The sequence below is a fragment of the Pan troglodytes genome, chromosome 16 (genome assembly GCF_028858775.2).
Source record: "Pan troglodytes isolate AG18354 chromosome 16, NHGRI_mPanTro3-v2.0_pri, whole genome shotgun sequence".
NCBI classification, from domain to species: Eukaryota; Metazoa; Chordata; class Mammalia; order Primates; family Hominidae; genus Pan; species Pan troglodytes.
The window spans coordinates 44158844-44175831 of NC_072414.2; the positions used below are offsets into that span (position 1 = coordinate 44158844).

The following is a 16988-nucleotide window of genomic DNA, read 5'->3' on the forward strand; positions in this document are numbered from 1 at the left end:
AAGTTATGGGACCATCTTTAAGATGGAATACTATAAGGTTCCATATAAGAATTTTTAATGATGACATTAAAAGAAATGTCAATGACATGGGGAGCTACTCAATCCATTGTGCTGAATGTTAAAACTGGGCTCAAATCCTCTATCTAGTACAGTCCCTAGTAAGCTTATAAATATATACACAAACATGGAAACATAAGCTATGAAACACATGAAAATATTAAAAATTGCTACCTCTAGGTATTGAGATTATGAATGACTTGTTTTCTTCTATATTTCTAGATTTTTCCACAGTGAGCATTTGTTTATTGGGAAAGTACTCTAAACACCCTTGCATTAGCCAGCTCGAGTATAACAGTGAATGCAGAGAAAGGAAGGGGAAAGGAAATGAAGGCACGTTAGCTTTCTGCTGCCTCTGATGGCTGCAGGAGGCATGTGGCCAAACAGCAGGGAAGAGGATGACTGTAGAGAAACCGACTTCTGTAAGCCTCGGTACACAGATCACATTTTCTTAGAATATGAAAAAAGTCAAGGAATATGTTTGTTCCAGGCTAATCTAGAAAGTTGGTTTTCCTAGATTTTTCCCTAAGCCATAAATCAGAATAGTCCAAGACTCTAAGCCATAAAGCATTCAATAATAAAACTTTTCAAAAAATTACATTTAGAATAGATAGAAAAGTTAATGGTATCAATCAGATAATACATCCTTCTATCAAATTTAGTCTAGATTTGTACTCAGAGAAACGACATAAACTTGCTTTGTTCCTTAACAATATTAGCATCTGCCTCAAGGAGCTGGGAATTGGAGTAAAGCTCCCACACAGCCCCAGGAGGCTGCTGTGCCTGTTGGCTGAAATGAACACCATGTCCTTCCTGGTCTGTCTGCTTTGAGCCTGTCTTGCAGATTATTCCTCAGTTTAATTTCAAGTTAAAGACTCTTTAGAGTTGAATTGTTTTCCCCTTTCTCTTTTTATTTTTTATTTTTTGAGACAGGATCTTATTCTGTCACATAGGCTTGAGTGCAGTGGTGCAATCATAGCTCTTTGCAGTCTCAACCTCCTGGGCTCGAGTGATCCTCCCACCTCAGCCTCCCGAGTAGCTGGGACCACAGGTACACACCATTATGCCTGGCTAATTTTTATTTTTTTATTTTTATTTTTTTGAGAGTTGAGGTCTCACTATATTGCCCAGGCTGGTCTTCAACTCCTGGGCTCAAGTGATCTTTCCGTTTTAGCCTTCCAAAGTGAGCCACCATGCCCGGCCTCCTTTAATTCTTGATCTTGACTCCCATTCTAGTACTCATTTTTCCCTTATTATAAAAAGCAGTAAATGTGCTGGGTGCGGTGGCTCATGCCTGTAATCCCAGCACTTTGGGAGGCAGAGGCAGGTGGATCGCTTGAGCCCAGGAGATCAAGACCAGCCTGGGCAACATGGAGAAACCTCGTCTCTACAAAAAAATGCAAAAATTAGCCAGGTGTGGTGGCACACACCTGTAGTCCCAGCTACTTGAGAGGCTGAGGTAGCCAGGAGTTTGAGGCAGCAGTGAACCATGATCGGGCCACTGTACTCCAGCCTGTGTGACAGAGTGAGAACCTGGCTCAAAAACAGTAAATGTATAGATGGGTATAAAATGAAAAGCACCTTCACTTTCCATACCCCTCTCTAGCGATAACAAGTTCCTTGTGTATCCTTCCAGACATTTACTGCATATACAAGCACCTCTTGTTTATTAAGATCATGTTATATATACTGTTTGGCACTTTGCTTTTTATTTTCTTTTACTGAATAAAAAAAATCGGCACCTTTTCATACGTGGATTTACTTTTCCTTCTTTTCAATGCCAATCTGTTTTTTTTCATTTGATAAATATTTACTTAGCCTAGCTCACTGTTGTAGGAGGGTGATCCACAGTAAATGATACAAATAAAGTACCTGCTGCCAAGGTACTTACATTCTAGTAAGGGAGACATAAAATCAACCAATCATCAATCAGTCAACAAAGAATAAATGAATGAAAGTAATTTTAGAGAGTGATGAAGTGAACAATGAAAGGGAGCTGAAATTGTAGGAAGTTGGGACAGACATGGCCATTTTAGATTAAGGAGTCTCCATGCTGCCCAGGCTGGTCTTGATCTCCTGGGCTCAAGTGATCCACCTGCCTCTGCCTCCCAAAGTGCTGGGATTACAGGCGTGAGCCACTGTGCCCAGCACATTTACTGCTTTTTATAATAAGGGAAGGTGCCTCTGAGGAGGTGGAATATGAACCGAGACAGAATATATGAAGTAAACTATGCAAAGAAGTGGGAGAACATTCCAGAAGAGAGAATACAACATGTCTGAAGGCTGAAGGCAAGAACAAGCTTGATGGTCTGAAGCTCACCAAGATGGCCAGTGTGACTGGTGACAGTGAGCAAAGCATAGACCGATCCAAGGTGAAGTGGAAGAGGTAGATGGAACTAGGTCAGTTAGGGAGACTGTTGGCAAATCTCAACTTTCTAAGAGAAGGTCTAGCATGGTGAGGAGGACAGCTGTCCTGGGAGCTTGAATCTTCTCTACTCCCTATTCAACATTAGAGTAGCTACAAAATCTTAGGGAAATCCCTTCACCCCTCCCTGGATCTCAGCTGCTTTTTCATCTATAAGGGACAGGGCTGTTAGGAAGAGAAGGAAATGTTTTGTGCTGGAAGACTGAAGCTGAAGCAGGGGAACCCTCCTGATCTAAGAGCTGTGTGATAGGCTAAATAATGGCCCCCAAAGGTATCCACATCCTAATCCCCAGAACCAGTGGCGATGCTATCTTATGGCAAAAGGGACTTTCTAGATGTGATTAAGTTAAGGATCTTGAGATGGGGAGATTATCCTGGATTATTCAGGTGGGCCCAACATAATCACATGGATCCTAATAAGAGGGAGCAGGTGGGTTAGAGTCAGAGAGAGAGGTGACCACAGAAGCAGTGCTCAGAATCACGTGAGCCTTGGGCCAAGAACATGGGCAGCCCCAAGAAGCTGGAAAAAGCAAGAAATGGATTCTCCCCTAAAGCTTCCAGAAGGACCTGCCCACCCATTTTAGTCACCGATTATAGACCTCCAGCACTATAAGAAAACAAATGTATGTTATTGCAAGCCACTAAGTTTGTGGAAATTTGTACAGTAGCAATCAGAAATGAATGCACACTGTAACCATATGATTCTAAAATGCCTTGGAATCAAGCGAGGGAGTACTCGCCTGTGGTAGAAGATAAGCAGAAAGTGACAAGGAGAAAGCTCTGGGGAGAAGCAAGAAGCTCTGTGGGAGGAAGGGGAAAATGGGGCTTGGGGCTGTGGAGTTTGATGTGAGCTGGCTTCCCATCAGAGGACCCATATAAGCTATTAATACTTCCTATATTTAATGTTGGCCAAGGGTCTGGCTTGGGGATGAGGGCCAAAGGGATGGAGGTGAAGAACTCAGTGTCTGAAGAGAGGAAACCATTTTTTCCTCAAAGTTTATGCTATACAATTTTAATGTGTTGACCTTAAGGCAAGAATTTGGGCAAGTCCAAGCCAATAGGAGGTAACAACTATCCTGGTTTGCCTAGGACCGCAGGGGCTCCTGGGGTGCAGGACTTTCCATTTTAAAACCTAGGGTCTGGCTAGGCACGGTGGCACACGCCTGTAATCCCAGAACTTTGGGAGGCCGAGGCGGGTGGATCACCTAAAGTCAGGAGTTCGAGACCAGCTTGGCCAACAAAGCGAAACCCCATCTCTCCTAAAAATACAAAAATTAGCTGGGCGAGATGGTGTGCGCCTGCTACTAGTGGGGCCGAGGGAGGAGAATTGCTTGAACCTGGAATGCGGAGGTTGCAGCGAGCCGAGATCGTGCCACCGCACTCCAGCCTGGGTAACAGAGCAAGACTCTGTCTCAAAAACAAACAAACAAACAAACACACATACCTAGGGTCCCAGGCAAACTGGGATGAGTTGATTACCTTAGCTGATAGCCTAAAGGGGTCTCCCTGACTAGGGCAGAGGCTACTGGGCCACCTATATAGCAACACTAAAATGCAAAAATGTACAGGCATCTAACACATGTTGCTCTGGGGAATAAACCATACCCCTCTGGTGTCAGCCGCATACCCTAATTTGGTACTATAAAACTCATGTGTCTGGCCACACATTCCCAATTCACAGGAAACCATCCTTGGATTCCAAAATGGGAAGTATCTGCAGAGGTCATCACGAAGCAGGGACTGGGAATCTCAGCTGGGCAAGAAACAAGGCCTGTGTGTGTCAGAAACAAATCTGTCAGGCCAGGCACATTAGCTCACGCCTGTAATCCCAGCACTTTGGGAGGCTGAGGCGGGCAGATCACCTGAGGTCAGGAGTTCAAGAACAGCCTGTCCAACATGGTGAAACCTGGTCTCCACTAAAAATACAAAAATTAGCCAGGCATGGTGGCACATGCCTGTAGTCTCAGCTACTTGGGAGGCTGAGGCAGGAGAATCGCTTGAACCTGGGTGGTGGAACTTACAGTGAGCTGAGATTGTGCCACTGGACTCTAGCCTGGGCAACAGAGTGAGACTCCGTCTCAAAAAACAAACAAACAAACAAACAAACAAAAAACGGCCAGGCGCAGTGGGTCACACCTGTAATCCCAGCACTTTGGGAGGCCAAGGTGGATGGATCACAAGGTCAGGAGTTCGAGACCAGCCTGGTTAACACAGTGAAACCCTGTCTCTACTAAAAATACAAAAATTAGCCAGGTGTGATGGCATGTGCCTGTAATCCCAGCTACTCAGGAGGCTGAGGCAGGAGAACTGCTTGAACCCAGGAGGTGGAGGTTGTAGCGAGCTGAGATCATGCCATTGCACTCCAGCCTGGGCAACAGAGCCAGACTCCATCTCAAAAAAACAAAACAAAACAAACAAACAAACAAAAACAGATCTGTTAACTAAGGGGCTGCCAGTCACCATAAGAGATACAGGAAAGTGCATGCTGCCAGCCCCTGCTCTGGGGAGTGAACAGATTCAGTTTATGGTCCTCCCCAGCCTCACCAGACCCTTCCCACCTTCCCCCAGGCTCTCAGCCACTTGCTCAATGGGGAGCCCTGCAAAGAAAGCTGCATCATTCCTAAACTGAATCCTGGCCCAACCACTAACCAGCTGCATGACCCTGAAGGAATTATTCGACTTTGCTAAGCCTGCTCGCTCATCGCACAGATGGGGATGATACCACTTTCCTTCATACAGGGAAAAATGACAGCACTGTTGTTTGCACCTGGCAGGGCTCTAGCTTATACTTCCACAAGTAAAACTCATCAGCATCCTTTCCTTCCTTTCCCACCTGAGTGCCAAGGGACAAACACACTTAGGAAGGAGCTGGGGGAGTCTGGGCTGGGGTAAGGTAAGAGCGGCTGCAGGGTCAACTACGGGACCAAGACAAGCTCAGAAATCATCTCTCGCTCTTCCACCTTCAGCTGTAACTTCCATTAGGAGCTGGCAAGTGGCACGCAAGGCAGGCTCTCTGATAAGAGGGAAAGAGACATTTGTCAAGAACTCTTACCCCAGGTCACTTACCTCTCACACTTCATTTCCCTCCCTCAAGCTGTCTTGTTCTGCCACAAAACATGGCAGGCAGAGTGAGCCCAGTAAAGCAATCAGATCCATCCTCTCTCTCAAAACCCTCCAAGGGTTTCCCAACTCACTGGGAGTAAGAGCCCAAATCTTCACTGCACCCATGGGGTCCTGCATGAGCTCCCAGCATAACCTGCAGCTGGACTCTGCCCCGCATACTCCCCTCCAGACACACCTGCCTCCTCACTCTTCCTCAGATACATCAGATACACCAAACACACCCCCTCCTGGGGCCTCTGCCTAGCTCCTCCTTTTGCTTGAAGTTTGCTCTCCGGATGGTAGTCGTGGTGCTGGTTCTCTTCCTTCAGGTCTGGATTCAAAGGCCCTCCTCAATGAGGCTTCCCTGGGCCACCTTCTCTAAAGCTTCTGCTCCCCAACACCTCATTTCCCGCTGTCTGCTTTAGTTCTTTTCTCTCTAATACGTGTCATCTAGCATGTCACCCGTATTACTCATTTGTCCTCTGACTCCCACACTGGAATGGAAGCTCTGCCAGGGAGGGATGCTGGTCTGACTTGTTCACTGCAGTATCCCCCAGGGCTGAGAACAGTGCCTGACATACAATGGGCCGGCAGAATGTGTTGAATGAGTGACAGGCTTGGGTGTGCATACATGTCAACAGAGGAGGAGACAGGAATAACTGCTAGGTCAAGGTGACTGAAGGCTGGAGATGATGGGATCTCAAGCCTGGTGGTAGGAGGGAACTGACAAAGCCAGGACAGGGACAGGTTTGAGGTCAGTGCATGTGGAGGTGGGTTTGGAAGTGTGACATTAAGGGATCAGTTTAGAGCTTCCATTTTCTGTGGAGAAGGAGTCCAGGTGGAAAGAGAGGAGTCAGAGACCCATGCCACATAGAGAGAGTCTAAAATTTTCACTGTGAATAGCTGACCGGAGAAACTCCAGCCAGCTCTGAGAGCCTTGGTGAACTAGTAACTGTGGGATTGACAGTGGTCTCAGCGAGCCTCCCGTGTGCCACTTCTACAGCAGCATCTGATGTTCAGCTGCAGGCACAAGAGAGAGAGGGGGGACAGCCGATTCATCCAGGCTGAGGTTCTGCCAGGCAGCTCCTATGAAGAGACAGAAGGACAAGGAAATTTGGATTGCTTGGCAAGATTGTTGCTGAAATGGTGGCCAAAGTCTCAACACTGGATACTGAAGGAAGAGAAGAAAGGAAGGGGCTGAGAGACTGGAGGAGAGGAGAGCTGGGATTCTGGAGGAAGGAGATCTCCCCAGGGAGAGACTATGCTTGGAGGTGGAGGCAGCGATTGGAGATGTGGGAAGAGGAGCAGTCCTGAGTGCTGACAAGAACCCAGGCATGTGCGCAGCAGGGGCTGCAAAGGTGGGGGGCCCACACGTCATCTCACAGGATGGGGCAGGGCTTAGGGGCAAGAGGAAGACTCAAGCCACAGTTCTAAGAAGCGCCAAAGTCCTTAAGAAGTGAGAGAACCTGGCTAGGCGTACAGTGGCTCATGCCTGTAATCCCAGCACTTTAGGAGGCCAAGGCAGGAGGATCACTTGAGGCCAGGCGTTCAAGACACGTCTGGGCAACATAATGAGACCCTGTCCCTACGAAGAATTTTGAAACAAAAGTAGCCAGGTGTGGTAGTACGTGTCTGTAGTCCCAGTTACCTAGGAGGCTGAGGCAGGAGGACTGCTTGAGCCCAGGAAGTTGAAGCTGCAGTGAGCTATAACTCCACTCCACTCCAGCCTGGGTGACAGACTGAAACTCTGTCTCTCTCTTTTTTTTTTGAGACAGAGTCTCGCTTCACCAGGCTGGAGTGCAGTGGCAAGATCTCGGCTCACTGCAACCTCCAACTCCCTGGTTTAAACTATTCTCCTGCCTCAGCCTCCCAAGTAGCTGAGATTACAGGCACCTGCCACCATGCCCAACTAATTTTTGTATTTTTAGTAGAGACGGGGTTTCACCATGTTGGCCAGGATGGTCTCAATCTCCTGACCTCATGATCCACCCGCCTTGGCCTCCCAAAGTGCTGGGATTACAGGCGTGAGCCACCCTGTCGGGCCGAGACCCTGTCTCTTAAAAATAAAGATGAATAAAGAAAAGAATGGCTGAGTGCGGTGGCTCACACCTGTAATCCCAGTACTTTTGGAGGCTCAGGCGGGCAGATCACTTGAGGTCAGGAGTTCGAGACCAGCCTGGCCAACATGGTGAAGCCTACTAAAAATACAAAAATTACTTGGGTGTGGTGGCACATGCCTATAGTCCCAGCTACTTGGGAGGCTGAGGCAGGAGAAACACTTGAACCTGGGAGGTGGAGGTTGCAGTAAGCCAAGACTGCGCCATTGTACTCCAGCCTGGGTGACAGAGGGAGACTCCGTGTCAAAAAAAAAAAAAAAAAAAAAAAAAAAAAGAAAAGTAGAGAAATGAGAGAACCTGGCTGGGAGATCAGGAGACATGTCAAAGGGGAAGAGGTCAATACAGTGATAAGAACCTTCAAGGAGCAAAGGCTTTATGCGGGGTAGAAGAGGAGTGGTCTGGAAGCTGCAGGGGAATCAAGAGGGACACAACCACATGACTTCTGGTCTTTCCAGCTCACAAATTCTGACATATGCAGGTAGGGATAGACCCTTCCACTGTGAGTCTAAAATCTGGCCCTAGCTTTTGAGGGCACCACACTCTTGGCAGGACAACAAAAAGTTTCTTCTTTTGGATTGACTACATTTGCCCCCTGAGGTTCCCTATTGAAAAGCTGCATCTCTGCTCTCTGTCTTAAGGCAACTTACAAATTCACAGAAAACCTGAAAATATCCAGGCATGCAGCCTGCACTACTGAATAAGTGAGTTTCTGGAGAACGCCCTCTGCATGAAGCTCAAAACGGGTTTGGCGAAAATAATCTGAAGTGAGCCTGAGCTGGCACTCTGATTGCCTGGGGGGAATCCGGGTCCCAACACTTAGCAGGGGACCTTCGGTAAGTCCTTTAATTCTTTGTGCCTCAGTTTCCTCATCTGTCAAATGGAGAAATTGGATGACCTATGAATACTTTTCACCATGTTGGCCAGGCTGGTCTCAAACTGGGAGAAGGATTTCTGGGAAAACTTTTGCTTTGCTTTCTTGATAGGGAGCAAAGAGAGATTGGTGTCCATATTCCCCCTTCTTCCTGCCTTGGATACAGAAGTGATGTTTGGAGCTGCGGCAATCATATTATAATCATGGGGCAAATGCCACTGCTCTAAGGTGTGGAGAAGAAAGGCAGAAGGAGCCTGGGTCCCTTGGTGAGGGGTGCATGGTGCAGCTGAACAACAGCAGGTGATCATCCACCTTTGCTCTTGTTATGTAAGAAAAGTAACTCTCAATTTGCATAACCACATTATTTGGGGTTTACAGTTAGTGATTGCTGGACAGGATTTCTAAGCTTAGAGTGCCTCCTATTTAAAGAAGACCCCTAGGAAAGCACAGCACACGCTAGATCCAGGTCATCCACTTCTCTTAAGTGATCTTCAGAGATCAAAAGGTAAAGGCCCTAGCACGAACCCCATTTTTCCATTCCAAATAGAATGTAAAAGGTGGCATCGATTAGGAATGGCAGGAGAACAACGTCAAGGTGTGCAGGAGGGCACCGTGGGAGGTGCTCAGCAAAGGGGAGATGCCACCCTCAGAGCTCAAAAGTGAGCAGATACGACCACTTCCCCAAGCCTGGCCCCCAGCCCAAGCTCTGCTGAGGAGGAGCCCTCTGACAAAGTAAAGGAACGCTGTTTTGGCCAAGAGCCGCTGAACCTGGCTATTTAATCGCTCACTCATAAAAATCACAGAGCCAGTTCTGAATTACGGTGGTGGTGGTGAAGAATGCAAGTTTAAGATTGCTATGGCTTTTTTATGCCAATCCACCACATCGATCCAAAAGCTTTTTAAACAGCCTTAAACGAACTGAACGGTTGAATTTAGTGAGCTCCTCCGTTTCCCTTCTCTCCCCGTCATCCAGCTCCCTGCCCCAAGGATAGGGGAGAGGTTGGAAAAATGAGCTTTGAAATGGCAGTCTCATAAAAGCAAAACTGAGAAAAGATACAACAGTGATGGAGAAAGCCAGACGGTCATTAAAAAACAAAACAGGAGTCTCTCCTAGGCCGCGCCTACACGGGCTCGCCGCGCTCGCTCGTCACCACCGACACCCCACCCCCTGCCCTCCGCATGGGAGGGGCAAGAACGCGATCAGTTCGCAGCTTCCAGGCAGGTGATGAGGGTAGCTAGTCCCGCGGTCCTCCGCTAGCTGGCGGCGGGGGTCGGCCAGGTGCCCGGACCCTCCGAGGGCCCCACCCCCGCGCGCCCCGGGGATCGGGACCGCTACCCGCGCCTCACCTGCGCGCCCAGGCCCCGGGGCCCTGCGCCCGGGCGGTGGCGCGGGCCTGGCTCCCGTCGCAGCCACGACCGCCCCCACCGCCCCCGCCGTCCCCGCCCGGGAAGTGGCGAGCCGGTCCGGCTTGCCCCGCCCGCCTCCCGGCCCGCACTCACGCTCCACATCGTGCAGCTTGGCTCGCTCCTCCTCCAGCTTGCCCTTGAGGCTCTCGGCCTCGCTCTTCAGCGACGCCAGCGTCTCGTTCTCGTGCAGCCCCTCGGTTGCCATCTTCGCGCGGGGACGCAGCGGAGAGGGAAGCGGAGAGCGGGAATGCGCTGAGCCGCGGCGGGCGCCGCTCCAGCAGCCGTCCCCGGCCCAGAGCACCGCCCCGCGGCCCCGCCCTCCGCGATGACGCCAGCAGCTGCGGGCCCGGCTGCTGCGCCTGAGCCCCAAGACCCCCGCACCTGGGCGCGCGCTCTGGCGCAGTGCCTGGTGCGATGTCCGCGTCAGCCTCTCTCCTCCGGGAGAGGCAGGGAGTGTGACGCCCATTTTACCAGCGGGCAAACTGAGGCTTAGGGATGCTGGGTGATTTGCCCGAGGACGCACACAGAGGGAAGGGCCAAGCCGGGATTCCAACTCGGGACTCCCCGCTTCTGGGGAGACCGGTGAGGCCCCCGCGACATGGCCCTCCCATCCCCAAGCCTCTCGTGCAGATCTCCGCTCTGTGGGACTTGATTGCGGGCTGCGGGCCCGTGGCTCCTGCAGGCAGAGAGAGGACGGGAGAGGAGACGGCTACGAGGCTTGGCTACGGTGCTCCCGCAACAAGGAACCGGAAACCCTCTTCGTTTGTTGATCTAAATATACAAAAATAAAACTAGTTGCTGGGTTCTCAGACGGAGTCTCTGCGGCATTAGGAGGCCCACCCTTATTTTCTCTTTTCTTCACGCAGGAATCAGGTCCCTGGCCTGGGGGCGGCAAAAGGAGATGGCGGTGGGTCAAGTGGGCGCGCAGGCTCAGACCTGGGGCTTCTGAGCCCACGCCCAGGCATCTCGGACCTCTCACTTCTGAGGCCACCTCCTGCCCTTTAGAATGAAGGGCTGGCACAGTTCTGCCAGGATGCACGTTTAGTGACTTCTGTCAGACTGAAGCATCCCCTCGCCGCAAGCGCCTGAAGTGTGAGAGGCACTGTTCTAAGTGCTTTAATTCGCACTTGTTTAATCCTCACAGGAGTCAACTTGAATGGGCACACTTATTCCCACTTTACAGAAGAGGAAACTGGGGCACAGAAAGACTGAGTAATTGCTCAGGGGGCATGCTCCAAGAAAGAGGGAGAGACAGGATTTGGACCCAGACAGGCTGGCTCCCTAGTGCTCTGGACTTTGGTGTGGATGATCCAACTCAAGCCTTCTCCTTTTTCCCTCCTATGTGATCTTGCATGCGTTTGTGCAGAGAATGAGAAGGCAGATCAAAGTTACAGATGCTGCGAGAACATCACCAAGCAGAATCTTGGGTGCTGTCCCCACCTCTCTGTACCTGCTCCCTCCCAGAGAAGCCAGCCTCCACTTGCTGTCCCGGGCCTTCTCTATCTGAAAAAAGTTGAAGGTACTCGATATTAATCTGTACATAGTTGTTTGCAGGTTAGAGTCTGGGATCCTCCGTTTCCTTACCTGGAAAAGCTTCTTCATAGGATCTGCTTCATAGGATTGTTATGGGAATTAAGTAAGATGGTGTGGGCCGGGTGCGGTGGTTCACACCTGTAATCCCAACACTTCGGGAGGCCAAGGTGGGTGTATCACCTGAGGTCAGGAGTTCCAAACCAGCCTGGCCAACATGATGAAACCCTCTCTCTACTAAAAATACAAAAATTAGTCAGGCGTGGTGGTACGTGCCTGTAACCTCAGCTACTCAGGAGGCTGAGGCACGAGAATCGCTTGAACCCTGGAGTCAGAGGTTGCAGTGAGCCGAGATCGTGCCACTGCACTCCAGCCTGGGCAACAGAGCAAGACTCAAAACAAAAACAAAAACAAAAACAAAACAAAAAAAGGTAAGATAGTGTGGGTGAAGACTTTAGCAGACTTCTCCGTACATAGCAGATGCTTATTCACTGCTAGTTCTCTTTTCCGTTCCCATCCGTATAATAATAGGTTTACTTGTCGCTGTTCCTTAGTATTTAGATATTTACCATAGTACTTGCATATGGTAGGTGCTCAGTTAATGCTAGTTTATTAAATGGATGTATAAAAATATATATAAAATATATAAATCTGTATAAACTATGTTAAAAATATAAACGTATAACAAACATGTTTATAAATGAATAAATATATAAATACAATTATTAAGTATAAGATAAGAATATATAAAAGCAAAAATATTACACCTGTTTCAGAGTTTGTAGAGCAAAAGGTTAAGAGCACAGGCTCTATCTAGATCTGACTGCCTGGGGGCAAATCCTGGCTCTGCTCTGTGGCCTGAGGGATTTACTTGTCGGTGCCTCAGGCTCCTCATCTGTGAATGGGGGACAACACCTCCTTCAGACTCTGTATGGCATTCGGAGAGAGCAGTGCGTGGCACACAGTATGCATCTGTTATTATTACTGAGGCTGCCTGATATGCTTGAGCAGTTCACATGAGGTAATTTAAATGAGACACTGGGTCATGGGGGATTCTTCTCACAAGGGCCATCTCAGGGGGCCCAGGCAAGGCAGCCTCATCTCATCACCTCCTTAGGCTGGCTCTGTTTGGACCGTTGCAGGATGTGTGTGTGGTTCAAGGTCCTCCTGGCTGTGAAGACCTGAGGCACGTGGTACTTCTCACTGGTGTGTGCCCTCTTCTGGGGGTTCTTTGTGTAAAATAAACCTCGAACAGCCTCCAACCTGGAGAGTCAACTATCTAGAGATGAGGCCATCAGACTTTTAATGGTTAGGCAGTTTTCCAAGTACTTCTTGTATTTTGGTGTTAACTCCCACTGAGGAAGCTGGATATCAGAAAAGTTGAGGTCAGCTACATTCCACAGTGGTTGAGATAAAGGGTCACTCCTATTCACAAAAAGGGCCCAATGGGGACTGTGTCTACATAATCCCAAACAGTTGGATGAAAGGCCAGCTGTCAGTCACTGGATGTCTCTTCAGCTGAATGATGCTGTCTGAATATTTGGGAACCCCCAAGTAGAGAGTAGAGATTGTATTAAAGTAATTGTGGTTTTTGCCATTGCTTTCAATTGAAAGCAATGAGAATTGTTATGAGAATTAAGTAAGATTGTGTGGGCCGGGCGCAGTGGTTCACACCTGTAATCCCAACACTTTGGGAGGCCAAGGTGAGTGTATCACCTGAGGTCAGGAGTTCAAAACCAGTCTGGCCAACATGGTGAAACCCTCTCTCTACTAAAAATACAAAAATTAGCCAGGCATAGTGGTTTGTGCCTGTAACCTCAGCTACTCAGGAGGCTGAGGCACGAGAATCGCTTGAACCCTGGAGTCAGAGGTTGCAGTGAGCCGAGATCGTGCCACTGCTTCAATTGAAAGCAATGGCAAAAACCGCAATTACTTTTGCACCAACCTAATAGTAGCGCTAGCTGGCAACTATTCCCTAGAAAAGTATCTCCAGGCATGGCCCCTGTGCTAGGGAGAACCTGTGTGCCACAGAGGACTCAAAATCTGGGATTCTTGGGCTTATTCCACCTGCAGAGGAAGTTGTTTAAAAAGCAGAAGAGTTAGATTAATAAATAATGGGGGCGGGTAAGGCCCCCAGAAAGCAGGTTTATTTTTAAGAACTAAATGTCCTCAGTTCTACAATTTGCAGGGCCAAGTTAGAACGCAGACTGTAGAAATATACTACAGGTAGAAGCCCACTACACCTAGGCTGAAGACATATCCAAATTGCTATGCTGTATCAAAGCCTTTTTATGCCACCCTGGGCTGTTTACTTGCTATTTGCTTTAAGGGAATAATTTTTAATGTAATCATGGTCAGGGGTTACAATGGAATCAGGAGGATAAAAAGTGCCTTTTCTTTTTCAGTTGGATAAAATGTAAAAGTCATCTTTCCTCTCTTTGGTTGTATTATGATTTTGTTGTTGTTTTTTTAAATATGTGGGGATTTCCTACTGGGCTTTTCAGGAGGAGTGCTTTACCACTTTTCACCAAGTGGGGGCTCTGCTCAGCTGCACTATTGAGCGCAGCTTTGCAAATTCTGAGAGATAGGACTAATTCTTAGGGCTTCAGTGATGCTGTGGGCATTTTTGCTGCAAGATCTGAAGCCTGTGCACAGCCACCTCTGGTGAGGACTTGATTTTGTGTACTTTGAAAAATTCCAGGATTTGTATTCCATTCCTAGTCTTTGTTGAAGGCTTAGGCCCAAGGAGTACTTCTGAGCTGAATTTTGCTCACTACTGAGGCCCTGTGAGATTCCATCTTCATTAGAGCTGGACCTACACACCACTGGGACCGGTCCTTGGAAAGATGCTCCTAGACTGTTTATTTGCCAGCTTCTCTTTTAGCTTGATTGCCTGCCAAGCAGACTTGTAGAAGTCAGAAGAAAAAAGTATTAGCCCTAAGAAATAATAGAAGCTAAAACATTCATTGAGTACTTTCCTTGCTGGGTACTATTTAAAATAAGTTATCAAATGAAATCATTTGATCATCATAAAACTCTTATGATGTAGGTGCTATTAGCATTCCTATTTGCAGATGGGAAAACAGGCTTCAGGAGAGAGGTGAGAACCTCCTTGCACACCAATAACTAGGAACATCAATAGGATTTGGACCCAGGCAGTCAGACACCAGAGTCCACACCCTGAACCTCTGTACTATACTGCCTCACCAAGCCCAGGCATACTGAAAAGTGTGTGTTATATAAACTGATTCTATGGCATCTCATCTGTCACAGGACCCTCGCTTGACTGTTTTAAGACAGATAACTGAATTTTAAGTGGCACTTACAATTTCTGCACATGTTGAACAGTAGCTGAGTTGTTGAGACTTCTTGAAAACTGGTCTCAGAGCTCGTTGTTTGAAACATTTGTCACATGAGCCAAATACATTAATGAGAAAGGTCTGATCACACATCTTTTACCCAAGATAAAGCTGAAAAAAAGTGAAAAGAAGGGAGGGGGTGTGAGAAAAGCCAATGGTTTTAACTTTCTAAAATCTCTTCTTGCTTGTACCGTGGTAGCTATTCAGACGTCTACATGTGGGATAGAGTATATGCAGTTAATTTATAACCTTTCAACTATTACAACATGCTGGGACAATACAACTCATTTAATCAGTGAGAAAGCATCAGACAATAGGTTTTCTGAACTTAACACGTTTAACCAGTTTTTTGGCAGCTGGCAGACCTGTGTCAGTCAGGATTGATCCTTGCAGCACAATATCAATTCTGTGGGGTTTCACAATGGAAAATGTTTTTGTAATGGATGCTATAACTTAAAACTTTTAAAAACATTCCTCCCCTCAGGGTGAACTTTTAAAGATAAGGGTCAGCAAATGATGGAGCCTGACCCCAACCAAAGCCAGGGGCCTGAGTAAGTGTGGTGTGGGTTCCGTGCAAGGCAAGCACTCACTTATTAAACATTTGACAGCCAAAGACCCAGGGTCCCTGCCTGTTCACAAGGAAGTCAACAGACAGGCCCAGGCCGCTGCAGGGAGGCAGCACAAGCATCTAGTGGTTACAGGGACAGGCTCTGGCTGCCTGGTCCCGGCCCACCACTGAGGCTAGTTAGCTGACCTCTCTGAAGCTTGGTTTTGCTAATCTGTCAAGTGGAGATCTTAAAATCTACCCTTCTGGGGTTGTCAAGAGAATGATAAGAGTCAGTGCGTAAAGCACTTAGCTCAAGGTCGGTAATACAGGGAGTGTGCCAGCGAGGTCATGCTGCCCTGAGTGGCAGCAATAGCGGGAACAGTGGCTGCCTTGGGAAGGAGGGACATGGGTAGGGGCAGGGTGAGGCTGGGGATGCCAAAGAAAGCATAAGAGGAGCCTATGGCAACGGTTCAGACAAGACGCGAGGAAGTCATGGACTAAAGGTGAGAAAGTAACTTTTATCTGAGGAATGCAAGCCCTTTTGAATTATCAGGCCCAGAGAATCATGAAAATGAGACAGCAATAACGTTCTAGTCCCCACTTTGAGCTGTGTATTCATCTTTTTATTATTATTATTATTTATTATTATTATTTGGGACAGTATCTCTCTGTCTCCCAGGCTGGAGTGCAGTGGCACAATCTTGGCTCACTGCAACCTCGTTCTCCCGGGTTTAAGCGATTTTCCTGTCTCAGCCTCCCAAGTAGTTGGGATTACAGGCATAAGACACCATGCCAGGCTAATTTTTGTATTTTTAGTAGAGGCAGGGTTTCACCATGTTGGCCAGGCTGGTCTCAAACTCCTTACCTCAAGTTATCCACCCACCTCGGCTTCCCGAAGTGCTGGGATTAGACATGAGCCACCACACCTGGCCTCATCTCTTGAAACTGCTTGCTATTGGCACAAGTAGCTAAAAAATAACCTAATAATGCCACACTGGACACTATAACCCATACCCTGTAGTGTAACAATGTATAACCAGTCACTAATCAATGTTATTTCTGTAAACTAATGAGAATTCCTAACAACTTTGTATCAGCCCACTCCCGGTCCCTCTTTTTTGCCTTTTTTAAAAAACTGCTTGTAACAAAGGCCAAACAGAGATAATGTCCAAGGTTACTTGGGTCTGGGCCTTCCAGGAATCTGTCCTCACTTTGGCTCAAGTAAACTCCTTAAGTCTTGGTTTGTGCTACAGCCTCTTCCTTTTAGGCCCACAAAGCAATGTAGTGGGATGGACTTGGACTATGCTTAGGAAAGAGAGGAGGAGCTGGATTTGGCATGTGGAGTTGAGGAGAGGGAGATGTGGGTGCTGTGGCCTAGATTTCTTTGGGAGACCGAGGGGTTATGTTGCCATTGCTGGAGATGAGGACAAAGCGGTTAAGGGGGAAGGGAGCAGCCAGTGTGGCCCTGTCAATTTGGTAGGTGTTCTAGAGTGAGCCCCGTCAAGATTCAAAGAAATGAACCCCTGAACATAAAGATAATTGGGGGCGCTGGTCTGAACATTTCAACAGAGTC

The 16988-nt window shown here is 48.0% G+C and overlaps 1 protein-coding gene across 1 annotated transcript in view; it reads right to left on the minus strand.

Moving 5' to 3' along the window:
• Window positions 1-10735, minus strand: part of GNB5 (G protein subunit beta 5) — a 60625-nt gene extending 49890 nt beyond the window's left edge. Inside the window, exon 1 of the mRNA XM_016928250.4 lies at window positions 10073-10735. Coding sequence (XP_016783739.2) covers window positions 10073-10445 — 373 coding nt within the window. The 5' untranslated portion in view covers window positions 10446-10735. The remainder of the gene's footprint in view (window positions 1-10072) is intronic.
• Window positions 10736-16988: the final 6253 nt, after the last annotated feature.